General features: G+C 39.0%; 1 protein-coding gene across 7 annotated transcripts in view; it reads right to left on the bottom strand.

Annotated features, from left to right (window-relative positions):
• Positions 1-24556, bottom strand: part of dnm3a (dynamin 3a) — a 203744-nt gene that overhangs the window by 97860 nt on the left and 81328 nt on the right. For 3 of the 7 annotated variants that reach the window (XM_072573547.1, XM_072573542.1, XM_072573549.1), the window contains 5 exons: positions 23412-23550; positions 17055-17141; positions 11855-11925; positions 6950-7001; positions 6058-6087 (listed from right to left, as the gene is read on the bottom strand). In XM_072573547.1, coding sequence (XP_072429648.1) covers positions 6058-6087; positions 6950-7001; positions 11855-11925; positions 17055-17141; positions 23412-23550 — 379 coding nt within the window. Of the gene's footprint in view, positions 1-6057; positions 6088-6949; positions 7002-7866; positions 7923-11854; positions 11926-17054; positions 17142-23411; positions 23551-24556 lie in introns of all 7 variants that reach the window. The other 4 variants (XM_072573543.1, XM_072573545.1, XM_072573544.1 and 1 more) reach the window with 4 other exon arrangements.

Genomic DNA, 24556 nt, shown 5'->3' on the forward strand with positions numbered 1-24556 from the left:
CCTACATCTTATGGTCTTGCCCAAAGCTCCTTCAGTAGGGATCATAGTGATAAATGTGAGGGCCGAGGACTTCCTTGAATAAACTTGTGTTATTTTTCTGATATCCATCACAGCTTACCTTCTCATATACCTCATATGGAGATTGCTGTGGCTGGAATCCTGAACATTACAATTCAAGGATCCCTGATGTCTGAGCTTATCGGCAGGAAGGAGACCATTGCTTACAAGAGATTATCAATGCTTGGCCATTGCAATTTCTTTCAGCTTTGGAATGCCTGACAAGGATGCTCATATCGCACATGGATATAACTTAAACAAGTCCAACAGCAAAGATTAAACAACAGCACACATTTTACCAGTGCAAGTAAGCATTTACTTACAAAAGTGAAAGGTTAGTTACAATTTGTGCCCTGAATAAATTTTTCTTATCCTCAGTCTCCTACTACATTGGAGTGCAGTTCAGACCTCCAGAGCTGCTCTGCACTTAGTCTCGTGGCCTAGAACACTCAGGCAGTTGTCTTCAGGCGCCATGGGCTTACAGAGCACAGGCCTATAGGGAGTGTCCTTCCCAGATACAGGCTCACCCTTAACAGCTAGAACTTCAGCAAACTTTCAGACCATAATGAGGTAGATCCAGGCATTTCAGGAGTATTACGAGAAAAAACCTATGCAGGCACCTGCTCTTTAATGAAACCATCCTATCTCCCAGAAAGGAAGGGGCATCTGGAGTAATGCATAGGTCCTTGATTCCTTTCTTGCCTTACCACTGATGCTCAGTACTCATGGGGAGAGCAGAGAACGATCAGTGCAGATTCACACACTAATCTGCCAGCTAGAGTGCACAGGACCTTGTCCTCTACTGTGGTTGTCAATCTGTCCATTAAGACCATCATGCCAGAGCCTGCACTGGGTCTGGTAATGTTTACGGGCTGCTACAATTTTGATCAAGCTTACTGAATGCCTCCGACAAACTCGTCTGTACATTTGACAAAATCATTAATGGCCATGAACTTGGGACCATCCACTGCTTGGGGTTGAGCAGTTGCCTGGTTTCCAACAGTCCTCGGAGTGCCACAGTATGCAGCGTTTCTTCCACAGATATATAAGCAGTGATATACTCATCGGATTGTGCTCCTGAGAACTGAGGTGGGAATCTCCGAGCTTGTGGAGTTCAATGACTTCCTACTCAGTGGAGGAGCTGGAGCCGCTAATGCCTAAGACAAGAGGAATTTTGCTGCCCACAGATACCATATTACACTTCAGGAGGTAATCCACAGGGAGGAGGAGCAAGGCTTAGAAGGTCCACATGCTTGTGACAGTTTTGTACATTTGCTCACAAGGATCATTATTGAAATTTTGTGGTACTTTATAATCAACTGCAAATTAATACTTATTATTACTTTCTGAATCAGTGAATTGGGTTTTCTGACTACATATTGGGCAGTCTGCCCTTCACGCTTAAGTAAAATGCAGTATGATCAATCTGAGGTCACCTCGTCAGTCTACTCCAGCACAGAAGGCACGGGGTGTCAAAATCAGACGCTGCCTGCTCTTTTGTAAAAACGAATTGACAAGATACTAAGCTATCTAAGGAAAAAGGACTGTAATATTTTGTTCTCTGTTCCACATAATATAATCACCCATACAGTGACCTCAGATTGTGGAACGTGCCCGCATTGATCTTGGTCTTTGGGGCCTTTTCCCGATGAATGCAGAATGCCATTTTGTAAAATTATAGCTCCCCCATGCCTTTGTGTGGCCTATGAGATCTTGGACTGTCTTTGTGAATTGTGGTGCCAGTATAAGGTCATATGCAATTACTTCTGCTTCACAGAGATAATTATGTTTAATCTGTAATGACCAGGTTACAATGACAATGGTTAAGGTTGCATGCGTTCAAGTTTTGTATCCCATACAGTTGACTACATTCATGTCACATGCACTGTACAATGATTAGAGATGACTTCAACCTGTAACGAAACAGCCTGATTAATGAAATTGTGCTTTGAAGAGTCTCACATTGCTCCCAGTGGAGCTCTTGAGCTCAGACAGATATATTTCCCTCCCCACCCCTTTCCGCCTTCCGCAAAGACCGTTCCCTCCGTGACTACCTGGTCAGGTCCACGCCCCCAAACAACCCACCCTCCAATCCTGGCACTTTCCCCTGCCACCGCAGGAACTGTAAAACCTGCGCCCACACCTCCTCCCTCACCTCTATCCAAGGCCCTAAAGGAGCCTTCCACATCCATCAAAGTTTTACTTGCACATCCAGTAATATCATTTATTGTATCCGTTGCTCCCGATGTGGTCTCCTCTACATTGGGGAGACTGGGCGCCTCCTAGCAGAGCGCTTTAGGGAACATCTCCGGGACACCCGCACCAATCAACCAAACCGCCCCGTGGCCCAACATTTCAACTCCCCCTCCCACTCTGCCGAGGACATGGAGGTCGTGGGCCTCCTTCACCGCCGCTCCCTCACCACCAGACGCCTGGAGGAAGAACGCCTCATCTTCCGCCTCGGAACACTTCAACCCCAGGGCTTCAATGTAGACTTCAACAGTTTCCTCATTTCCCCTTCCCCCACCTCACCCTAGTTCCAAACTTCCAGCTCAGCACTGTCCCCATGACTTGTCCGGACTTGTCCTACCTGCCTATCTCCTTTTCCACCTATCCACTCCACCCTCTCCTCCTTAACCTATCACCTTCATCTCCTCCCCCACTCACCCATTGTACTCTATGCTGCTTTCTCCCCACCCCCACCCTCCTCTAGCTTATCTCTCCACGCTTCAGGCTCACTGCCTTTATTCCTGATGAAGGGCTTTTGCCCGAAACGTCGATTTCGAAGCTATTTGGATGCTGCCTGAACTGCTGTGCTCTTCCAGCACCACTAATCCAGACCTTACTCCACCCATTCCAGGTGTGGATGCAGCCATCTTCCATTCTCAATGCACACTTGTGACTTACATATGTATGCAAGACTATACAGTAGGTCACAGGCTCTGCTTGATAATCAAATGCCCAGCCCTGAACCCCATGTTCCCGTCTTCTTTCCACTCTCTGCTGAACCCAATAATACTGAGCTTCTACACATTCTTGTACTTCTCTGAATTACAACTTCATCTCTCAATATTACCGCAAGCCCTACCTTACAGCTTAGCCATGCCAACAGGTAAGGGTGAGGTTGAGAAGGCAGGATCTTCATAAAGCTTTAAAAGTACTAGTTAATACATGACCAAAAATTATAATGTGGGTGTGTGCAGTATCAACATTTACATTACCACAAGAAATCAAAAACAGAGTCCTGAAGAAACTCAGCAGCAGCCTCAACATTTGTGGAGGCGCAGAGTTAATATTTTGAATCCTATGACACTTCTTCAAAACATGGAACTCAATGCTAATTCTGTTTCTCTCTCCAGAGATGCTGCCGAGTCTGAAGTTTTCCAGCACTTTCCAGTTTTATTTCAGATCTCCAGCATCCACACTATTTTGCTCTGATTGCATTAATAGAAGGATATGCATTTAATACTTTTACAAACACAAAACAAACTTCACTACGTTTTGTGTACAAAACATAACTTGAGCTCCATCTGGCACAATAGTGCTGGAGATCAGAGTCAGCAGTGAGGTGCTGGAAAAGCAGAGCAGGTCAGGCGGCATCCGAGAAGCAGAGGAATCGACATTTCGAAGGGCATATGCCTGAAACGCCAATTGTCCTGCTCCTCAGATGCTGCTTGAACTGCTGTGCTTTTTCGGCACCACACTCTTGACAATACTGTTAAGCCAAATATGTACAAAGTGCCCATTTCAATGACACTTAGGTAATAACTTGATCATTTGAAGTCTATTCCACTAGTTTAATACACACAAAGCTAAAGGAAGTAATAATGGAACATGTTAACTTCACACATGATCTATCAATGGCTAGAAAATTAATTGACTCAAGTTCTGAGATAGCAATAATAATGAAACTACCTGCTCACCATCACTACTCTCCCAAAACTGACAGTAACTTCTGGAAGTTATAGATTACAGTTGGAAATCTTGAAGCTGTTGTCAGCAATTCTACATTTCCCATAAGTTGGACTATTGAAGTCCCCACAGACTACAATTAAGTAAAGGCCAATGAACTAACAAAATCTTTTGCACTATTGGTCTCACTGCAAAAATCCTTAAAAGTTACTACTTGTTGAATGAGGTGCATCTGAACTTTTCTCTGCATGTAATTACTAACGATGCTCACTGACACACATAATATGATGTCATATTTGTGGAATGTCAAATTTCTCTATTGTGATAAAAAGTTACTTTATTTTTTTAATTCTTTAAAATTGTTGTTAATGTTACTTTAGTTGCTAACTTAATCCCATGTGTACACACAATCATTTATTTTTCTTTCCATTAAATTTTAACTGAAATTAAAAACATTCAGTGCATTCCATGCCTGGTTTGCTGTCTATGAGAATACTTCAATATGATTGATTGTTGATTCATCTCTGTTGCTAGATACCTACAGACCCTTTGACTTGGTGGCAAATTCAACATGACATTGAGAAAAGAGAAATCCATTGCAGATAAATTGCTAGATCACTGTTGATAGTTTTCTTTGAGGTCACCGGCAAACACCATCAATTTGTAGCTGACTGCAAAATTCCAGCCATAATATATATAACTTTTAAATTTGATTTTCAATGTGAGTTTAGTCAAATACAAAATTAACAGCTACACAAATCCATATTCTGATTCACAAAGATGTAAACGTGAAAACAAAACTGTTCACAATCATCAGGTTTATTCAGCAATGCTTTAAACAAAATGTGGCTTGTTTTACACATGCTTTGAAACCTTTATTGGAATTATTTATTAGCTGAATTTATAAATTCTAACTTTCCTAAAATTCTATTTGTCTTAAATAAATTGAACTTAGTTCAGTTTTTGTATCCAGCAAAGTTATTTGATAAGGCTACCAAAATACCCTGCAACTGATTTCATTTTACAAATATCACACTACAATCATGAAACTGTATGTCTGAAGTCATAAAATACATCTGTAGTTACAGAAAAAAAAGTCAGATTTATTTGTCTAGCACATATTCTATACAGAATATATGGGTACCAACAATGCCATGGAGTTTATTGCAGAACAGACTTAAAACACTTAGGCTTGAAACACTTAACATAAGGCAGATATTCTCTTGAAGTTGTGAGACAAGACAGGTCAGAAGATGAAATACTTTGAGTGTCATTTTAAAAAAATGACTCTGGTCACCAGTTATAGTGATAGATTCAAATACAGAGTACACCAAAAGTGCTGCAAAGTGCTTATTTGTTTTTTGTAAAAGACCAAAATTGTTAGTAGTCTAATATATTAACATATATCTCACCAACATGCACAAAATAGAGGAAGCAGGTTTCATTATCCATGTCTTATCTTTTGCTCATTTTGCAGCTTTTTTAAACAAAGTCATTAATTCAAAGGAAGGAAACAATCAATAGATTGAGGCATATTGTTATGGCATAAAAGCCTTGTAGAATTAGGCAAAATATCAGATATGTTCAATGGTAATGTGAAAGTCAAAAGTTGTGGTTGTGACATGAGAATTATTCAAATTATAAATAGAATATTTATATGTATGGAAACTTAACCATATTAACAGTTACACTGCTATAGATTTAAGGTTTGTACATGTTCATATATATGAGCTATAGAAAATGAATGAAAACCTCATGAGAAAGACTTGGATAATGAAGTTGCCAATTTGCAACGTGATACTATAAACACAGGGACAAAAATCCATGCACTGTTTTACATATTTGCACTGGTATCTATTTCAACTCAATAGCATACTAGTTCATACATGTGCATCAATATAGTTAGTAATTCTAAGCAATAAATTGATAAACTATAAACTTTTCTACTGTGCATTAAAGGTGAAAAATATGTACAATGTTAATAACAAACTGAAAATCAATGCATTATTTGGTTAGAGGCAAGCTGACAAAAAGTTCCAATGCTCAGCAGTAAACCAGTAGTGCATCTTACAAAATCTTAGCTCGTACAATTTGTCTCAAGAGTGGAAGATGAGAGTCCTGAAATAGCAAAACAAAAAGAATGCAACAAAGAAACACATTGGTAACAATATGGGATTTGATGTATGTACATGTATTTAAGCATTAATTTTAAAAATCTTTAAGTGTCTGTTGTACAGTTTCACAATAACTGGCTGCCCTGATACAGACCGACAACAATGCTTTGGTAAATTCAATACACTTTGCTAAAACAAAATGAAACAGATTTTGGAGTTTTCAAACCACTTTAAATTGCTTAACTTTACACCATAAAAGTTTTGTAATTAATACCACTCAATTTTTTTTACAATAGATACTACCAAGAATGACATGATCCACAAAGTACAAGCAACCATTTGATATTATATTAACATTTTAGTGAAACAGTCACTCTGATTATGCCAAGAATGGCCTTTTCCTTTGCACTTTATAAAAGTATGCACATGTCTGAACTAGTAAACTACACTATCTAAGAGAACACAATGATTACTTACCAATAATTCTCCTTCCAAGCATTATCAACAGAAAAATTGTAAACAAAGTGCAATTAGTTGTTAGGGAGGTATATAGGGAAGGAAAAATGGTTTAAAAAGATGAGCAAAGACAAAGTCAATGGGGTATAGATAGTTGTGATTAAGAGAGAGGAAAAAAGCTAACTCTTTCTGGAACACGTTACAATCAAACTGCACTCCAAAAGGAAAATTTCAAAAACAATTCTTTGACAAAATTCCATCTTTTGCTACAGTAAATGCTCATAACGTCAGGAAAAACTGCATGCAGCTAAAGCTATTATAAAGAATGTAAATTAAATTATTATTGCAGTAGTGCAATGCAAGCAGCTATTCAGACCTTTAGGGAAATTTCCAAGTAAAGGCATTCATACCTGATTCCCAACAGCCTGCTTCCTGCAAAACTGGCTAGTCCTTTGTTGGGCACTAAAGAAAAATACATGCAAGTTCCAGAGGATGAATATCGAGCAAGATACATAAATCCTTTAGAAAAGAAGTATTAACCAATTCATGATTCTGTTTGAATTTTTCAGTACGTCATGCATATAAAGTAGAAAGCCAATAGAGAGAAGATGAACAACTGTAAAAATGATCAAGGTTGAATCACAAGTAAAGAACAAATTGTCATGGCTTGCTAATAAAATAAATTGTGCTGAGGCATACATCTTTATATGTATCAGTTGCAAGCCTTTGGGAGGAATAATACTAGCATGAAGAGCAGAAAATTCAGGTTTGATTATCATTCAAAAGGAAAAGTGATTGGTTCTTGACTGAACAGATAGTGGAAGAGAATAGAGAAGGCAATGGTCTAGTGGTATAATAACTGGACTGTTAACTTAGAGACCAAGCTAATGATCAGAGGACCAGAGTTCAAATCACGGCAGGCGGTGGAACTTGAATTCAACAAAGATTTGGTTAAGAGTCTAATGATGCCCATGAGTTGATGGTCAGAAAAACCAATCTGGTTCACTAATGTCCTTTAGGGAAGGAAACTGCCATTCTTACCTGGTCTGGCCTAAATGTGACTCCAGACCCACAGCAATGTGGTTGACTCTTAACTGCCCTCTGGAATAGGCAATTAAATGTTGGCCTAACTGGCAACGTGCTCATCTCATGAATAAATTTGAAAAACCAGACTTTGACTGATGTAAAGCATAACAAAAGAGAACTGGTCTGAAACACAGACTCAAAATATAAACCAAAGAATTGAACAAAGCTAGAAAAGTTGATTGGCTCTTTATATAGAGCCTTTTCATTCATTCTTGGAAAAACACAGCATAACAAAACATACCTTTTGCTATCACAAACACAAAGAATGCTGCAGAAACTCAGCAGGTCTGGCAGCATCTGTAGAGAGAGAAACAGAGTTAACATTTCAAGGACGTTATAACATATGTTTATAACGTTAACATATGACTCTTCTTCAGGGGTTGGAAAGGTATTAGGAAAAAGCTTCATTTGCTGACATCAAGAAACAACGACAGTATATTCTAAGGAGATGATTGCACATGTATCACTGAATGAGTTTTATTGAAACGTATCTACATGCACATCTTTGTCGCTTGCAGTGATGGGAAGAGAGAGACGGAGAGAGTGAGCAATCAGCCAGGGTGGGCGTAGAAAGAGATCAGGTAGGGGAGGGTAAGAGAGAGATCAGACAGGGCATGTTCTGATCTCTACCCTGTGCAAACCCAATCATCACTGTCCATTCTCTGTCTCTTTCTCTCCCTTTTGACCCCATGTCCATTCTCTTGACTCCAGTCCCATTTGATTCCCATTTCAAGCCCGCACCTTTTCTATGCACATGCACAGTGTGGGCTCTTACTCATGACACAGTGACGTACGGTGTTGAGAGTGTGGCGCTGGAAAAGCACAACAGATCAGGCAGCATCTGAGCAGCAGGAGAATCGACATTTTGGGCATAAGCCCTTCATCAGGATTTAGGCTTGAGGGCCAGGGGATACTGAGAGATAAATGGGAGGAGGGTGGGGCTGGGGGTAAAGTAGCTGAGAATGTAATAGGCAGATAAAGGTGGGGAGAAGGTGATAGGTTGGAGAGGAGGATGGAGCGGATAGATGGGAAAGGCGATGCACAGGCCAAGAGGGCAGTGCAGAGTTGGAGGCTTGGGATTGGGATAATGTGGGGGGAGGGGAAATGAGGAAACTGGTGAAATCCACATTAATATCGTGTAGTTGCAGGGTCCTAAGGTAGAAGACGAAGCATTCTTCCTCCAGGCGCGGGCGATTAGGGTTTGGCGATGGAGGAGGCCCATGACCTGCATGTCCTTGGTGGAGTGAGAGGGGGAGTCGCAGTATTCAGCAACGGGCGGTGGGGTTGGTTGATGAGGGTGTCCCAGCGTTGTTCTCTCAAACAATTCGCAAGTTGGCGTCCTGTCTCCCCAATATAAAGGAGACCACGTTGGGTGCAACAGATACAATATGGGAAGTACGGGTGAATTTCTGTTGGATGTGGAAGGATCCTTTGGGGTCTTGGACGAAGCTGAGAGGGGAGCTGCGGATGCAGGTTTTGCACTTCCTGTGGTGGCAGGGGAATGTGCTGGTTGCAGGGAGTGGGCTGGTGGGGGGACATGGATATGACAAGGACATCTCTCTAGAAAAATGATAGGGATGGAGAGGAAAATATATCTGTAGTGATGGGGTCTTTTTGTAGGTGCCGGAAGTGGCAGAGGATGATGCAATGTATACAGAGGGTTGGTGGGGTGGAAGGTGAGGACCGGAGTTGGGGGGGCGGGTGGTGGTGTTCTGTCCTTGTTGCTTCTGCCCGTAACATCCATTCTCCTGTTCGTCGGATGCTGCTCAACCTGCATTGCTTTTCTAGGATCACACTCTCGACTCTGATCTGCAGTCCTCACTTTCTCCACAGTGAAATACAGTGCCTGGATCTATGCATTTGTGTGTTGCTGTATGAGCACATTAGGTGCAGTCACCCCAAAGTGGCAGTGTCACCAAACAATGCTGTTGGTTTTATTTTGACTGAGGCACAGGAAGAGCAAAGGGGCAGATTGTATAGAGGCCCTGTGCAAAAAACAAAGGGGTGGCTCATTATGGAGAAAGACAAAATGAGATACAAAAGGATGTAAACTGAGGTGAGAAAGGGAGTTCTGAAGACGAATCATATAAACTTAAAACATTAACTCTGTTTCTCAGTCCGCAGATACTGTCAGCCTTGTTTAATTTATCCAGCATTCTATGTTCTGTTTCCATTTGTTTCAGATTTCCAGCATCCATGATATTGCACTTTCATAACTTTAATTAGAGCTAGAACTTTAATTGTTTTTGTACAGAATTTCTACATTTTGAGCACTTGAATTAATCAATTCAAAGTAATCTAAGCCATGTACATTCTGAGTTTTAATTAAACATCCTATCGCAGTGAACTTGAAGAGCTAGCTTCGTTACTTTATCATAATTGGTCTTATGTTCTAAAGAGATCTGAAAGTCCAGTTTAAAACTTTCCTAACTTACAATGCAATGGATATTACTGAAAAGTAAAATACAATTTAGCTTATCCATTAAATTCATCAGTCAAATGTATGAACTACATTCACATCATCAGGAAGGGCAGCACTGTGGTTCAGTGCACAAGGGATGCAGGTTTGATTCCACACTCGAGCAACTGTCTGTGTAGAGTTTACACATTCTACCCTTGTCTGTGTGGGTTTCCTCCTATAGTGCCAAGATGTGCAGGTTAGGTGGATTAGCCATAGGAAATGCAGGATTAAAGGGATAGGTCATTGGTGGTGGTGGTGGGGCAAATGTGGGCGCGCTCTGGCTGGGATATTCTTCGAATATTGATGTGGACTCGATGGGCTGAAAGGCCCATTTATGATTCATCTCCTGACATATTTTCTCCACAAACCTATCCGCAAAAACTAATCGCTCCTAAAAGCAACCACCCTCCTGAGAAAAATCTTCTTTCTGGCTATTCTTAGCTTTCTTTTAATTTAAAACCACAATTTTAGTCTTCTGGCGCTCCATGAAAAACAGCTCTACATTATCCTCATCTCTATCACTCAGTAGCTTCTATATTTATCCAAGACCTTCTCTCAGTTGTTTCCTCTGAAGGCAAAAGAACCAAAGTTTTCAATTTTTTTTCTTATAACTCAACTTTGTGGCTAATCTCTGCACTGCTTTACAAGCTTAAATTGTTGCTCAATACCACAAGGATGAAATAAAATGGAAAGCTGACCAGAGATAAGATTTTTTAAACTCTCAACTGGTCAGAAAATTAAATTGATGGTGTATGTTAAGGATTTGGGTAACATTTTAAATGAATAAGGAAAGTTTGATTTGTGATTAATACATACATTTCAAGATATGGGTGGAATCTACAATTATGGAGTCAAGGTTTGGTGGCAAATGTGTGAATAAATGCCACTTTCACTCTGGGACAGATTAGCTTTTCTTGTGCAATCACTTGATCTCAGCTCATTCCACATGTACGTACAAGCAACTTAGCAGATCTTATAGTGAGAGCAAACAGGAAAAATTTGGCCCATGGGTCAAAGATGCTGGTAGCATACTGAAAGGGCACTCAGAAAGACACTTATTCCCTGCAAGTGAGAAGCGTCACTCTGGCCCTCAGAATAAATACGTGCAGCTAAATATTTGGGCCCAAGCACCCTTCCCTTGTCTGGACGTCTCAGAGAGACCTTCACCTTTGGCCAACCTTTCAGCTTTGGCCAAATTCCTTGGCCCATGCCCATTGCCCTCCAGACTCCCTTCTTTTGTTATCCTGCATTCAACTTCTATAACTGCCATCTGATGTCAATCATGACATGGCATAGATGAACTATCCCCAAAAAGGACAAAGCAGTAACTACTTATTCCAAAGTCCAGCAAGCACAGTACCTTACCTGCTACATGCCTCTGATGTGCAGTTGTGAATTGGAAGGCAGATATCTCTTGCTTGCTGAGAACTCAGCTGAGAAGGGGAATTTAATTCTGTCAAGCTGGCCTTCCATAGTATGCATGAAATGCAAACGGGCATCTTGACACTTACTGTCAGAAAGCTCAACCCTCTTTCAAGTTCCAAGAAATTAATTGCAAACTTTCATGCCATTGATGGGAACCTGATTTTGGCTTCTCATACAGTTAAATTCTGCCACTATTTCTGCTCCCAGACAAAATCCTGCTCTATATATCCCATATTGATATTTACATGGTGTGAGCATACAATAATTTAGTTATGAAAATTACAAACACCCTTACTTAATTTGTAAATTAAGTTCTTCATTAAAAGACTAATGGGATACCTACTTTGCAAACCCGATGAAATCTTCATGGTTAGTGTTGATATAAGACAACTGGATATCAATCAGTAAAACAACCTAAAAAAGGCAAGGACAAAACTTTCAAAGCTGTAATCTTCAATGATGCCATCTCCCTCAGTTCTCTAGCTATCTAAAAAGTGAAAACCCTGCCACTGCTTCTGTCAAGTACGACTCACCTTTTAGCTAAGAATATTATTAAACATCAGTGTAATTGTTTCAGTTAAGACATCTAACTATGAATGTAGAATGAAACTGGTAGAGATTGCTGGGCATAATGATGAGAGGTTAATACTTTCATACTCATTGAATTGAAAATCTTAAAATGTAGGAAGAGGTCAATCAGCTTGTCCTGTCTGTACTGTGTTATGATCTCTGATGATATTACTGGACAAGTCAGATCTCAGAAACCTGGTTTGATACATCATATGATTTTCTTTTGCTTACTTAGTTAACAGTAGTCACTGAAAAATATTCACCCAAGATTGCAGATTGAACTTAACAATAGAATATAAGCGTACTTTACATAAAATAAGTAAATCAATCAAACCAAGCTGTTAGATTGTTAGAATCATCTCAAAACACACCACAAAATAAAATTTCAACCTTTCCTGACACTATCCATTGAAGTGGCTCAAGTCCTGAGAAATTACAGACCTCTTAACTCTTCAGGGTTGTATTTCACTGTCTCCTGATAGTTTCCCAGTCCTGAACCATGGAGACAATTTGATAAATCCTTTGCATATCTGACATGAATTTTTTGCAATGCTTCTTTCTAATAACCTGCAGAGTTTGAACCATTCTTTTGGTTTGGAAATTTAACAAACTGCACATTCCTTGCTCAGGGGATTTGTTATTTAAATTGCCCTGAATCTTTTTTTCTCGGAGAGAAACTAAGCTTGTTTCCATACTCAGCACTGGTGCCTTCTGAACCAAATTGTTTTTAAAAAATGCTCATCTTAGATTCTTTTGAACTTAAAACGAAACTAATGGCCTTCTTTGCTTACTTTACTTGCATTAAATTCAACAATAAAACTTAGCTCCATTAACACCATAGAGGTCAGCAGTCACTTGCTTCATGATGAATATTACATTAATCACTGTGCCAGAAGGACTTTCTGACCCTTTTTTATATATAAAGGAGAACCCCCATAGGAGTAAATAACACCCACCTGCCTTTGTTTACAAATCCAAATTCCAAATTTTATATATATATAATATATATATATAAATTATATACAGAGTGTTATCAGAGTCTCCTCTGTTCCAAAGGAAACAACCCACCCTATCCAATCTGTCTTCATAGCTAAAACTATTAATTCTTAGCAATATCCTTTCAATTCCCTCTGCACAAATCTTGAATAATTGCATCCTCCTTGTTTTGTGGCAAATATAACTGCACAGAGTAAGCTAACTCCTAAGTACCACGCCTTGATCACAAGAGAAAAAGTATCCTAGATGCCTTCATTATTTTATCTACCCACCCTGACATTAGCAGGGTTTTAAAAATGTACTTACCATGATCCCTATGTTCTCTAACACTTTACAGAATCCTATAATTGTGTATTTACTTTGCTTGTAGCAGCTCCAAAAATGTGCTACCTCACATTTTTCTGGATCGAACTACCAGATTTCTGCCCAATGACCCATCTATTGATATATATCCATGCAGTCTTCCTCATTCTTAACCATCAACAGATTTTTATTGCTTATGTACACTACTTAATCGTATTTCCTGCACTTCGACAATTGTACAACCCTACCAGGCGTAAAACAGGGAAGGGGGTTCAACCATGGCTAACAAGGGAAATCAGGGATAGTGTTAAAACCAAAGAGGAGGCATATAACTTTGGACAGAAAAAGCAGTAAACCAGAGGACTGGGAGAAATTTTAAATTCAATAGAGGAGGACAACGGGTTTAATTTGGAAGGGGAAAACAGAATATGAAAGTAAGCTTGCGGCAAACATAAAAACTGACTGCAAAAGCTTCTTGAGATATGCGAAGAGAAAAAGACTGGTTAAGACAAATATAGGTCCCTTGCAGTTAGAGTCAGGTGAATTCAGAATGTACAACAATAGGGAGAGATTTTGACCCAGCAACACTGAAGGAACCTGATATATTTCTAAGATCTTGACTCAAATCCAGTCTTCTGCCTGCTCCCTGTAATCCATAGTTAATTTAAAGATTAAAAAAAATCTACTTCAGTCTTGAATATATTCAATGACCCAGCCTTTATTGCTATTTGGGATAGAGAATTCCATGGATCACTGGCTTTCTGAGAGAAGGAACTCCTCCTTGTTTCTGTCTGAAATTAGAGATCTCCTAATTCTAGACTCCTTCAGGAGGGATAACATTAGCATCTACCCCATGAAGCCCCCCTACAAAATCTTGTGTTTCCATAAGATCATGAGTTATTCATCCCCACTTCAATGAGTTTAATGTTCTGAAGAAGTGCTATCTAATATATGAATTGATAATGTTATCATATGGATACATTTTATATATATATAGAACATAGAACATAGAACATAGAACATAGAACAATACAGCACAGAACAGGCCCTTCGGCCCACGATGTTGTGCCGAACTTCTATCCTAGATTAAGCACCCATTCATGTACCTATCCAAATGCCGCTTAAAGGTCGCCAATGAATCTGACTCTACCACTCCCTCGGGCAGCGCGTTCCATGCCCCCACCACTCTCTGGGTAAAGAACCCACCCCTGACATCTCCCCTATACCTTCCACCCTTCACCTTAAATTTATGTCCCCTTGTAACACTCTGTTGTACCCGGGGAAAAAGTTTCTGACTGTCTACTCTATCTATTCCTCTGATCATCTTATAAACCTCTATCAAGTCACCCCTCATCTTTCGCCGTTCCAACGAGAAAAGGCCGAGAACTCTCAACCTATCCTCGTACGACCTACTCTCCATTCCAGGCAACATCCTGGTAAATCTTCTCTGCACCCTCTCCAAAGCTTCCACATCTTTCCTAAAGTGAGGCGACCAGAACTGCACACAGTACTCCAAATGTGGCCTAACCAAAGTCCTGTACAGCTGCAACATCACCTCACGACTCTTGAATTCAATCCCTCTGCTAATGAACGATAATACTCCATAGGCCTTCTTACAAACTCTATCCACCTGAGTGGCAACCTTCAAAGATCTATGTACATAGACCCCAAGATCCCTCTGTTCCTCCACCTGACCAAGAACCCTACCATTAACCCTGTATTCCGCATTCTTATTTGTTCTTCCAAAATGGACAACCTCACACTTGGCAGGGTTGAACTCCATCTGCCACTCCTCAGCCCAGCTCTGCATCATATCTAAGTCCCTCTGCAGCCGACAACAGCCCTCCTCACTGTCCACAACTCCACCTATCTTTGTATCATCTGCAAATTTACTGACCCACCCTTCGACTCCCTCATCTAAGTCATTAATAAAAATTACAAACAGCAGAGGACCCAGAACTGATCCCTGCGGAACTCCACTTGTAACTGGACTCCATGATGAATATTTACCATCTACCACCACTCTCTGACTTCGACCGGTTAGCCAGTTTTCTATCCAATTGGCCAAATTTCCCTCTATCCCATGCCTCCTGACTTTCCGCATAAGCCTACCATGGGGAACCTTATCAAATGCCTTACTAAAATCCATGTACACTACATCCACTGCTCTACCCTCATCCACATGCTTGGTCACCTCCTCGAAGAATTAAATATTTTTCGAAGAATTTATATATATATATATATATATATATATATATATAAAATAGTGCATTTGTGAAGAATGTGAACTGCTTTTTGGGTGATGCAGTGGCTCCAAAGCTCTCAGAAAGATCACATGACCTAGCTCTTGGGGTGAGCTGTCTTTCTGCAATGAATAAGTCAGGAATCCCATTTAAATGGCTATCTGCCTCCAATGAAGTTAGATTTTGGACTCCTTCGTATTTGCAATCCAAGGTGTAGAGATTGGACAAAGAGTGAGCAAGTTTGTTCTCAAAGAATTAGTTTCAGAAAGTCAGAGTGCCCCTCTGGACATCTGAGGCATCCCTGCGGATTTTGTCCCAGTATAGAGTCAACATCAAGGGTTCCATTGGCAGTTGGGCATTAGATTTCCTTTGGAGATGGGGATCCAGTGCCCTTTCAGACAGTTAACTATGGGCAGCGTTGTGTTTTACAAACTGCATTAGCCTTGGAATGGTCTGATCGGTCAAGAAGTGTCAACAAGTGTCAACCTTCAAGAAGTGCCAAAAAAAATCAACTAATAACTACAAATGCCCACATGCATGCATATGAATGAGAGAACTTTTCTCCATAGAGTGCACATTGCAATGTAAAAATTTAGGTAATATAATTACAGTATTTCTCACATTTGTGTAGGTATTCATGATTATCCAGTGAGTTGGCCTGTTAGGTAAAAAGGAAAAGAGTGGCAGGTAGAAGTAGGCACTAATCTAGCATTGGGGTGTTCATCTATAAGAACATCAAAACTGACCACAATTATTGCAAAATATTTCTTACACATCCTATCATTTCTTGAGTTATGCATGTCCAAACAGTATAGCCATTGCTCCAGTGCTATAAACTATTTCCACAAGTGGTTTCTATCCAATATTTTTTCTTATCGCCATCTAAACTGATTCTGAATCTTCAGAACCATAGTAATTTTTTTCATTGACCTCAATCTATATTAAACACAGCTACCTATTCAGTTCCAGTCTTGGCCATTTCATAATCACAACTGCGAATTGATTATTTTTATATCCACAGCAAAACAGCATTCCAGTCACAAAAACAGTCATTAATCAATGTTTCTTCCCACTGAACCAATCTTGGATCCAAAATGCCATTTCCCTTGATTTCATTTTCAATTTTGCTGACCCATCAGACCTTGTGAAAAACTTCACTTGAACTCATGGAAATAATATCAAATGCAGTACTTCCCTAAAATTTAAAACTAGCCAAACACGACCTTTTCTCAATAAATCTCTGACACCATCCGTGATAAATCTGTGTCTTCCTACATAATTATTCACACTGCTCCTTGGAATTTCTTTTTCAGTAATTTGCCCATATCAAAATTAGAGTGACTGGCCTATATTTACCAGGACTATCCCTTTTTAAAAAAAGTTACATCTTATGTAATTTTTTGACAATTTTGAAAAAAACTGATTGCTAACCTGGTTCTTTGTCCTCTCCTCTCTTTCTCGTATGTAGCTAGAAACAATTCTTTCCGTCTCCTCTCGCAGTTTTGGGTATCGACCCAGCTGTAAAAAAAAGAAATTTTTTTTTGTGACAATTTCGGAAGTGCATTCTTACCCATCTCTTGCCATCAGACACCTTAAAGTTTTTAAAAATAGGTTCATCGTACTCATCAGATTCCATGTAAATCTGCACAGAAAGCCGATTACTCACAGCAGGCAAGTGCAACATGATTACGTTCTCGTGGATAAGCTATGTTGACATTACTAAAACAAAGCAAACCATAACATTCTTAGTAAAGGATGTTTCTCACAAACTCAGTCAAAAAATATTATACAGCCGGAAATGATTCAGCTCAGTTAAGAGCTAACTGATGGACAAAATCTCTTCTAAGCTTTCAAACAGTGAGAACATGTAGACTAAATATAAACTTCTATCTTCATGCACAACACAGATTCAGAAGTTTCTCCTTAAATACAGGTCTGCTGGTGTCAAAAGTTACCAGACATTTACGATGATCATTATATCACACCTTAAGCATACTGTTGATTTTATTTGTTGAGGACATTTGATAGTGAAGCAACAAATATTGTTAAAATTATACTAAGTTGTGAAAACTTGAGGTAACCAGATTTTTCAGCACATACCATGAGCTGACATTTAAAATAGAAGTGGCCATGTCAACACTTTATTTGTGCTTCCCCCTTATATCTTCCTGTGGTTGTTACTTATTCCAGAACAGATGGCTAGGAATTGTGTAAATAATTTATATATGTGCCATAAGTATAATTACGTTTTATTACAATAAATATTAACTGGATAAAATAATACTAATGAATGGAAAAGTAATCTCTGGAACTAGAAAAACCAGAAAAATGATGTCTGATTTGAGACTCTTAGCTACTCAAGTTCTTTCCTTGGATATCCTGTAAAACAGGAGCTCAAGGACTGCTGTTTTCACTGTAAGTAGCTGATCACTGATGAAAGAATCACTTTAAGAGTTCAGAGGGTAGCACTGAGGAAGGATTGTGGTGCATGAGCTCATTACTAATCAAGCAATTCTAAATATCATTAATGAAAGATATGTACTGGTCAGTGGGAATTGGTGAATCATTAATCTTTATTATTTAAATTTGACATTATCCATATAGTAAGGACTAATTATCAAAATTATGATTGGCGGCACACAACGAGACAGATAATATTTGAAAGACCATTATCATGTTGACTGCTTCCATGTTCAATGCTGGCACATACCTCTTGTACTATATGAGTGATGATGCAAACTGTATTTCAAAATACTACAGGAGATGTTTGACAGATGTACAGACGGTAAGATATCTGAAGGACAATGATGACATTACAGCTTGAGTGAAGCCTTGGACAGTTAATAATGTTAGCTGAAACTGCAGGCAAGAAAACTCCAGTTTCAAAGAAGAATTATCACCAAACCGACAGTGCATTCCTATGGAAGTGAACCCAAGGACATAACAAGTACTTTAATGAGAGGTGGGAAGGGAACATTAGCAGAGAAACCCAACAACACTCCAGCAACAAAGAATACAAATGCTATAAAAGGCTGTTGGTGTCATGGGATGAGGTTAATAAGAATGTGGAAGTGAAATTAAATGATCTTTTAAGACTTAACTCAAGAATTTGATATATATACATCAATTAGATGTTGTACAGTGCATTCTGTCATTATATAGTATCAGATAAACTTTCATTCTTTTGACGTTGCTTACGAGTTGTAGAGTAAGGGGCTTACTATACATTTGCTCTAAGAGTATCTACTGAGTACATGCATCAGATCACATGTACTGCAGATCTTGAACTGCTGTAGTCCTTGATGTGTAGGTACATCCACAATGATGTTAAGGAGGGAGTTCCAGGATTTTGATCCAGTGATACTGAAGGAACGGCAGTACAGTTCCAAGTTAGGATGGCGTGGAGGGAAATCTGCAGTTGGCATTCCTCTCCAAGTGGCTGCCCTTGTCCTTCTAGATGATAGAGGTTGTGAATTTACAACCAAAGGATTCATGGAGAGTAACTGCAATGTATCTTGTAGGTGGCATACACTGCTACCACTGTGCATTGGTGGTGAGGGAGTAAATGTAGGAAATTGTGGATATGGTGCATCTAGCAGGTTGCTTTGTCTGCATGGTGTCAGGTTTCTTCAGTATTGTTGGAGCTGCACCCATCCAGGCAAGTGGAGAATATTCAATCACACACCTATCTTGTGTCTTGCAGACAGTGGAGAGGCACTAGGGGTTAAGGAGGTGAGTTACTCACTGCAGAATTCCTGAGTGCAGGACCTACTTAAATAGCCACAACAATCATATGGCCATTCCAATTCAGATTGTGCCAAATACTAACTCTCAAGAGGTTCTTATTGGGGATTTAACAATGATAATGCCATTTAATGCCAAAGGTCAATGGTTAAATTATTGCTTGTTGGAGATGGTCATTTTGCTTAGCATTTGTGTGGCATAAATGTTACTTGCCGTTCCACAGCCCATGCCTGGATGTTACCCAGTTTTGCTACACATGACCATGAATTGGTTTAGAGCCTGCTTTGAAATCTAAGGAGTCATAAATGGTGCTGAATAGAGTCACAGAGGTAGTCAGCATGGAAACAGACCCTTTGGCCCAACTTATCCTTGCTGACCAAGTTTCATAAACTGAACTAGTCCCATTTGCCCTTGTTTGGCCATATCCCTCTAAACCTTTCCTTTCTATATACTGTCCAGATGTCTTTCAAATATTGTAATTGCACCAGCCTCTACCACGTCCTCTGGAAGCTCATTCCATTTACGCATCACCCTCTGCGTGAAAAAGTTGTCCATCACGTCCCTTTTAAATATTTCCTTTCTCACCTTAAACCTATGCCCTTCAGTTTTGGACTCCCTTACGCTGGGGAAACATCCCGGGCTATTCACCTTATCTATAGCCAAGATCTTTTCCCCAGGGTAGGATATTGTGCCATCAATGAACATCCTAACTTCTGAACCCTATGATGGAGGGAAAATACATAGATGAAGCACTGAACATGGTTGGGCCAAAGGCACAACCCTGAGGAACACCTGGAGTGATATGTCACATCAATATAGATTCATGTAGCCTTGTACAATTGCCTCACTCAGTGAGGCACTTTAAGGTATCCCAACTGCTTGACAATGATTGGAGTGAGGAATGTACTAGACTATAAGATCATCGACTGTGGTGGTATATAACCCATCAAAGTTGACAGCCTAAAATTCCTCATGAATGTCAAAATTTGAGGTGCACAACCTGTTCTTAATTTACGCTTACCAATGCTGGTAGTGCAATTTAACAGAGGTTTTAAGGACAATTTAAACCACTAATTACAAGATTTATTGAATTCACTTTACATCTTGACTACACAAAAGTAACAGTTTAAATAATTTCTTAGTTCTCATCATTGAGAATTTGGCATGCTACCACGAGATGGGGTAAAACCAAGAACCCAGGCTTCTACCTTGTCAGCATTTCATCGTTAAAAATTGAGCCACCACAGAGACCAAGCTTTTGAACAAGGTACTGCTTTCCAAGTGAGCAATAAAGAATATGCTGTACAGTTCCTCACCCACTATGCTCTTTACCAATCTTGGGTCTCCAAAGTTACAGAATTTCTCTATGATGCTGGCGCAGGAGAGTAGTAAAGGGGGTCATATTTTCTTATGGGTTCAGGAAAACGGACCTGTGCACTTACTCACAATCTGAAATGCACACTGGATCTATATGTGACTTTTTCATGCAATTTTGTTTAAAACTCAGGTGTCAGGTTTACAGTGCATTTTGCAAGCCACTATGGAGTGAAGAGTGGATGGGAAGGCAGGCTGGTTAGATGACCTGCCTCAATTCTCCAACATAGCAGTCCAGCACCTATTTGCTTGAAGGCCCAGTAAATCACACTTAATACACCCAATCATTCTTCATGCTCCAGCAAATCACCCCTGCCGCTCCATGCCTATCAGATCACCTTATGCTCACTATATGCCTACAATGTTATCTCCATAGTTACTCACTATGCAGACTCCTCTGGAACCATGCGATAGCTTTGTGTATTAATTTTAGATCATTTGAAAAAGTTAAACCTCTGACAAGTAAATAAAAGCCTGAATTCAACCATATTATCATTGATAGCAGTAAAAAGTATTCTCCTTGTTTAAGTCCTACTACATTTGGAAATAAGCAAGTTACATAAGTCATACTCTTTGCTATAACTTCTTACAAGTGTCAATACTTCATCTGCTGAGCTGAAACCAATAGCAGTCACAATGGTTACAGCTGTCATAATAGAAGCTGAAACTGACAACAGAATAGTGCACCATTGGCATTTCAAAGCAGAATGCCCATCAGTGAAGAGGAGCAGATGCTGACAACTTTTTCAACTTTCAAAGTAGAGTGTTAGCAATCATAGCTTGTCAATTGATTGAAACCTCAGTACAAAATATGGCAAATACTGACAGAACTTTTTAACTGACAGTGTTAAGTCATTCCTGCTTCAATCAAAAAGATATGAAAATACATGACAAAACTTACATAATGGGGAAAAAAAATAAGAATCAACTTACTTTTGCAGGACAGATTCCAATGATGAATCACTGCATTAAAAACACACCCACATTACATTGGAGCAATACTGATAATTGAAGATGTCAAAATCTTCAGCGGGCTTCTTTCTGGGGTCAGAAACTCTCCAGGGAGGTGCATTTCTTTGGGGCTTTCAAAAGGTACACATGACACACAAAATAGTGTGTAGTGGAAAGACAATTAGCCTGTCCTCCTCACAACCTCACGACCTCAGAAGAGGTGCAGGTACATTTTGTATCCAGGATCTTAACAATCTGCAAAACTTATGTGGGGATGAGAAGCCGCAGGGCAAATTTTTCTCACTGGAAGTAGTAGTTCAGTATTGGAGGATCCAATTTACACCACCACTGAAAGATAAAAATCCTGCCCATGACCTTCAATACTCTTTTTCTTGGAAGATGAGTATGGCTTTCAAAAGAAGCAGTGTATTTTGTAAAGTTACTAGCATATTAAATCAAAATGCAATACATGTATAGAGGATGGCAGCTTCCTCGTCATCATTTGCTTCACCATGCAGCCTCATGGACATTCTACATGTTTTCACAGAAAAACCGTAGCTGTGCTCCCTGATTATAGAAACAGAGGATTTTATTTGCAGACTACATGAAATTCTAAGTGAAGTAGCAGATAGTGAATGGACTAGCATAGATAATATAAGGTACTTTCAATGCCATGGAAACTAATTCAAAAAATATTACCTGCAACCAGGCACAGAAATCTGCTATCACTTTTACCTTAAAGTTTGGAAGTAAGAAATTTCCATAGATACAATGAAAATGTTACATCTGCACTTAAAATAATTTCACTTGACTATTAGTGTACTTGATAATCTTTGGAGTTGCTGTTAACATTCCCAGACAAGCATGGGAAAGATCAGTGCTACTAGCATAGTAATGGAGCTGATGGTATCTGAAAGACTAGAAGTGATCAGATAACTATAACAGAATACAAGACAAACATTAACAGTACTGAACAATAACATTAGAAAATCTCAAATGATACTTTGATTTTCATGTGTGTTAGTTGAGCATGATTAATTGCATTTAATTACTTAATCATAATTGCCGTGACTAATAAATATTTCAATCTACTGTCAAATGAGGTTATACCAATCTATAATGTTAATAATTAAATAGAAAACTTGAGAAAATTATTAGCTGAACGCTAACCATTCTGCCAGTAAGAGGTTTCATGACTTGCCATGTGGTGACATGAACAAATAGTATGGCATACAGTACGAAGATTCACAGCATCTTGTAGAAAATCAACTCTCAGTTTAGAAAAAGGTGGTGTAATACAAACTGCTTCATTCAAAGTAACTTGGCATTAATCTCATTGTTTTCAAAAATAACTACTATAAGTTAGTCTAATTGTATTGCTGTTATTATACAATGGTTAGGTTGTGAGGTAAAACACAAAAAATAATTAACATCCGCATGTTGTGACACAGCACACAAACATAAAATATTGAACTTCCAACATCAAATATTGATCCAAATTCACTGATTAGTAGTTTGGATACTTAAATATATAAGAAAACTGATATTTAAATTTCCCAATAAGATATTAATGATTGCCGAGCATCAAGCTCCCAATGACAGATATGACTCGTACAATGTTACTGGACAGGAGGATAAGCCTTTTATTGAATGTTAAAATATTTGTTTTAGCAAGATAAAACATGAAAAATCGAAGCTGTGCAATTTTAATTTTGTTACCTTACAACTACACTGTCTAACTGTATGTATTAATTCTTGGATAACCAAATCCACACACTTCAGGCAAGGCTCCTTGAGTTTCACAATCTGTTTCTTCACAATAGTTTCAAAGGCCATGTCAGGGGTAAACAAACCTGGTCTGTAAACATTAAAGACAAACACAAATATCAATCTTGACATAGATGTCACCAAAATGACATTGCACATTAATCCTTTAACAAAACTTCCAGTCTTCCAAAGCAATCATTGAAATTATTCAGTGTATAACTCTTATAATACTGAGAAAAAGCAGAATAATTAAGGGAAAATTGAACCCAAGGTAAATAAAGTCAGACCTAAACAAAAGTTCAAATATCAGCTACATACCTGTGATAGAAATCTTAATACACTTGATTGCATTTATAACTATCTTACATGAGATCAGTAACTTTTAAAAAGAATTTAAAACTTTTAGTGCTTAAATTAAAGAAACATGCCACAATATTTAACATATTAAAGAATATTACTGTTTTACAGTACAAGAAAAAGGTGACTGAATTAACACAATATTTTGTAAACATTTATTCCATAAGCATAAAAGTCTCAAAAGGACATTCTTGGTTCTGCTTTCATTTCCACTAAAGAGCTCCCTTATACGTTATAAACTCTTGCAGGTTCCTTCAATTCTTCTTGGACCCAACAACAGTTCCCAGGAATTCACTTTGATTCTCCTCAGTACTCCCATTATTCTGAGGTATGCGATTTCTTGGGGTCCTTTCATTAGCATCCAGTTGGTCCTCCCCCTCAGCTTAAGCAGTTCATGATTGTGGACGTTCCAGATCTAGCAAGGGTTTGATTGCTTTCTTGCTCAATGACCAGAAAGCTTCAGAAAACATCCCTCATTTCTAATTCCTCTTTGCTATGGCCAACAACTTCTGCCAAATTCTCCTTTTGTTTCTTAAAAGGTGTCCCTAGGTTCTAAATGCCTGTTTCTTAAGAAATCTCACACACAAAATTGAAAGATAAGACCTCCCTGTAATCCATCACCATGGCAGCATGGCACACGTAGAATGCCTCACAGAGATGTGAACAAAGTTACCTTTCCTTCAATGAATCCTTCTGTTTCTGGAAATCACATCAATAATTTATATCTCTAATAAAGACAA

This window comes from Chiloscyllium punctatum, chromosome 7 (genome assembly GCF_047496795.1).
Source record: "Chiloscyllium punctatum isolate Juve2018m chromosome 7, sChiPun1.3, whole genome shotgun sequence".
Taxonomy (NCBI): Eukaryota; Metazoa; Chordata; class Chondrichthyes; order Orectolobiformes; family Hemiscylliidae; genus Chiloscyllium; species Chiloscyllium punctatum.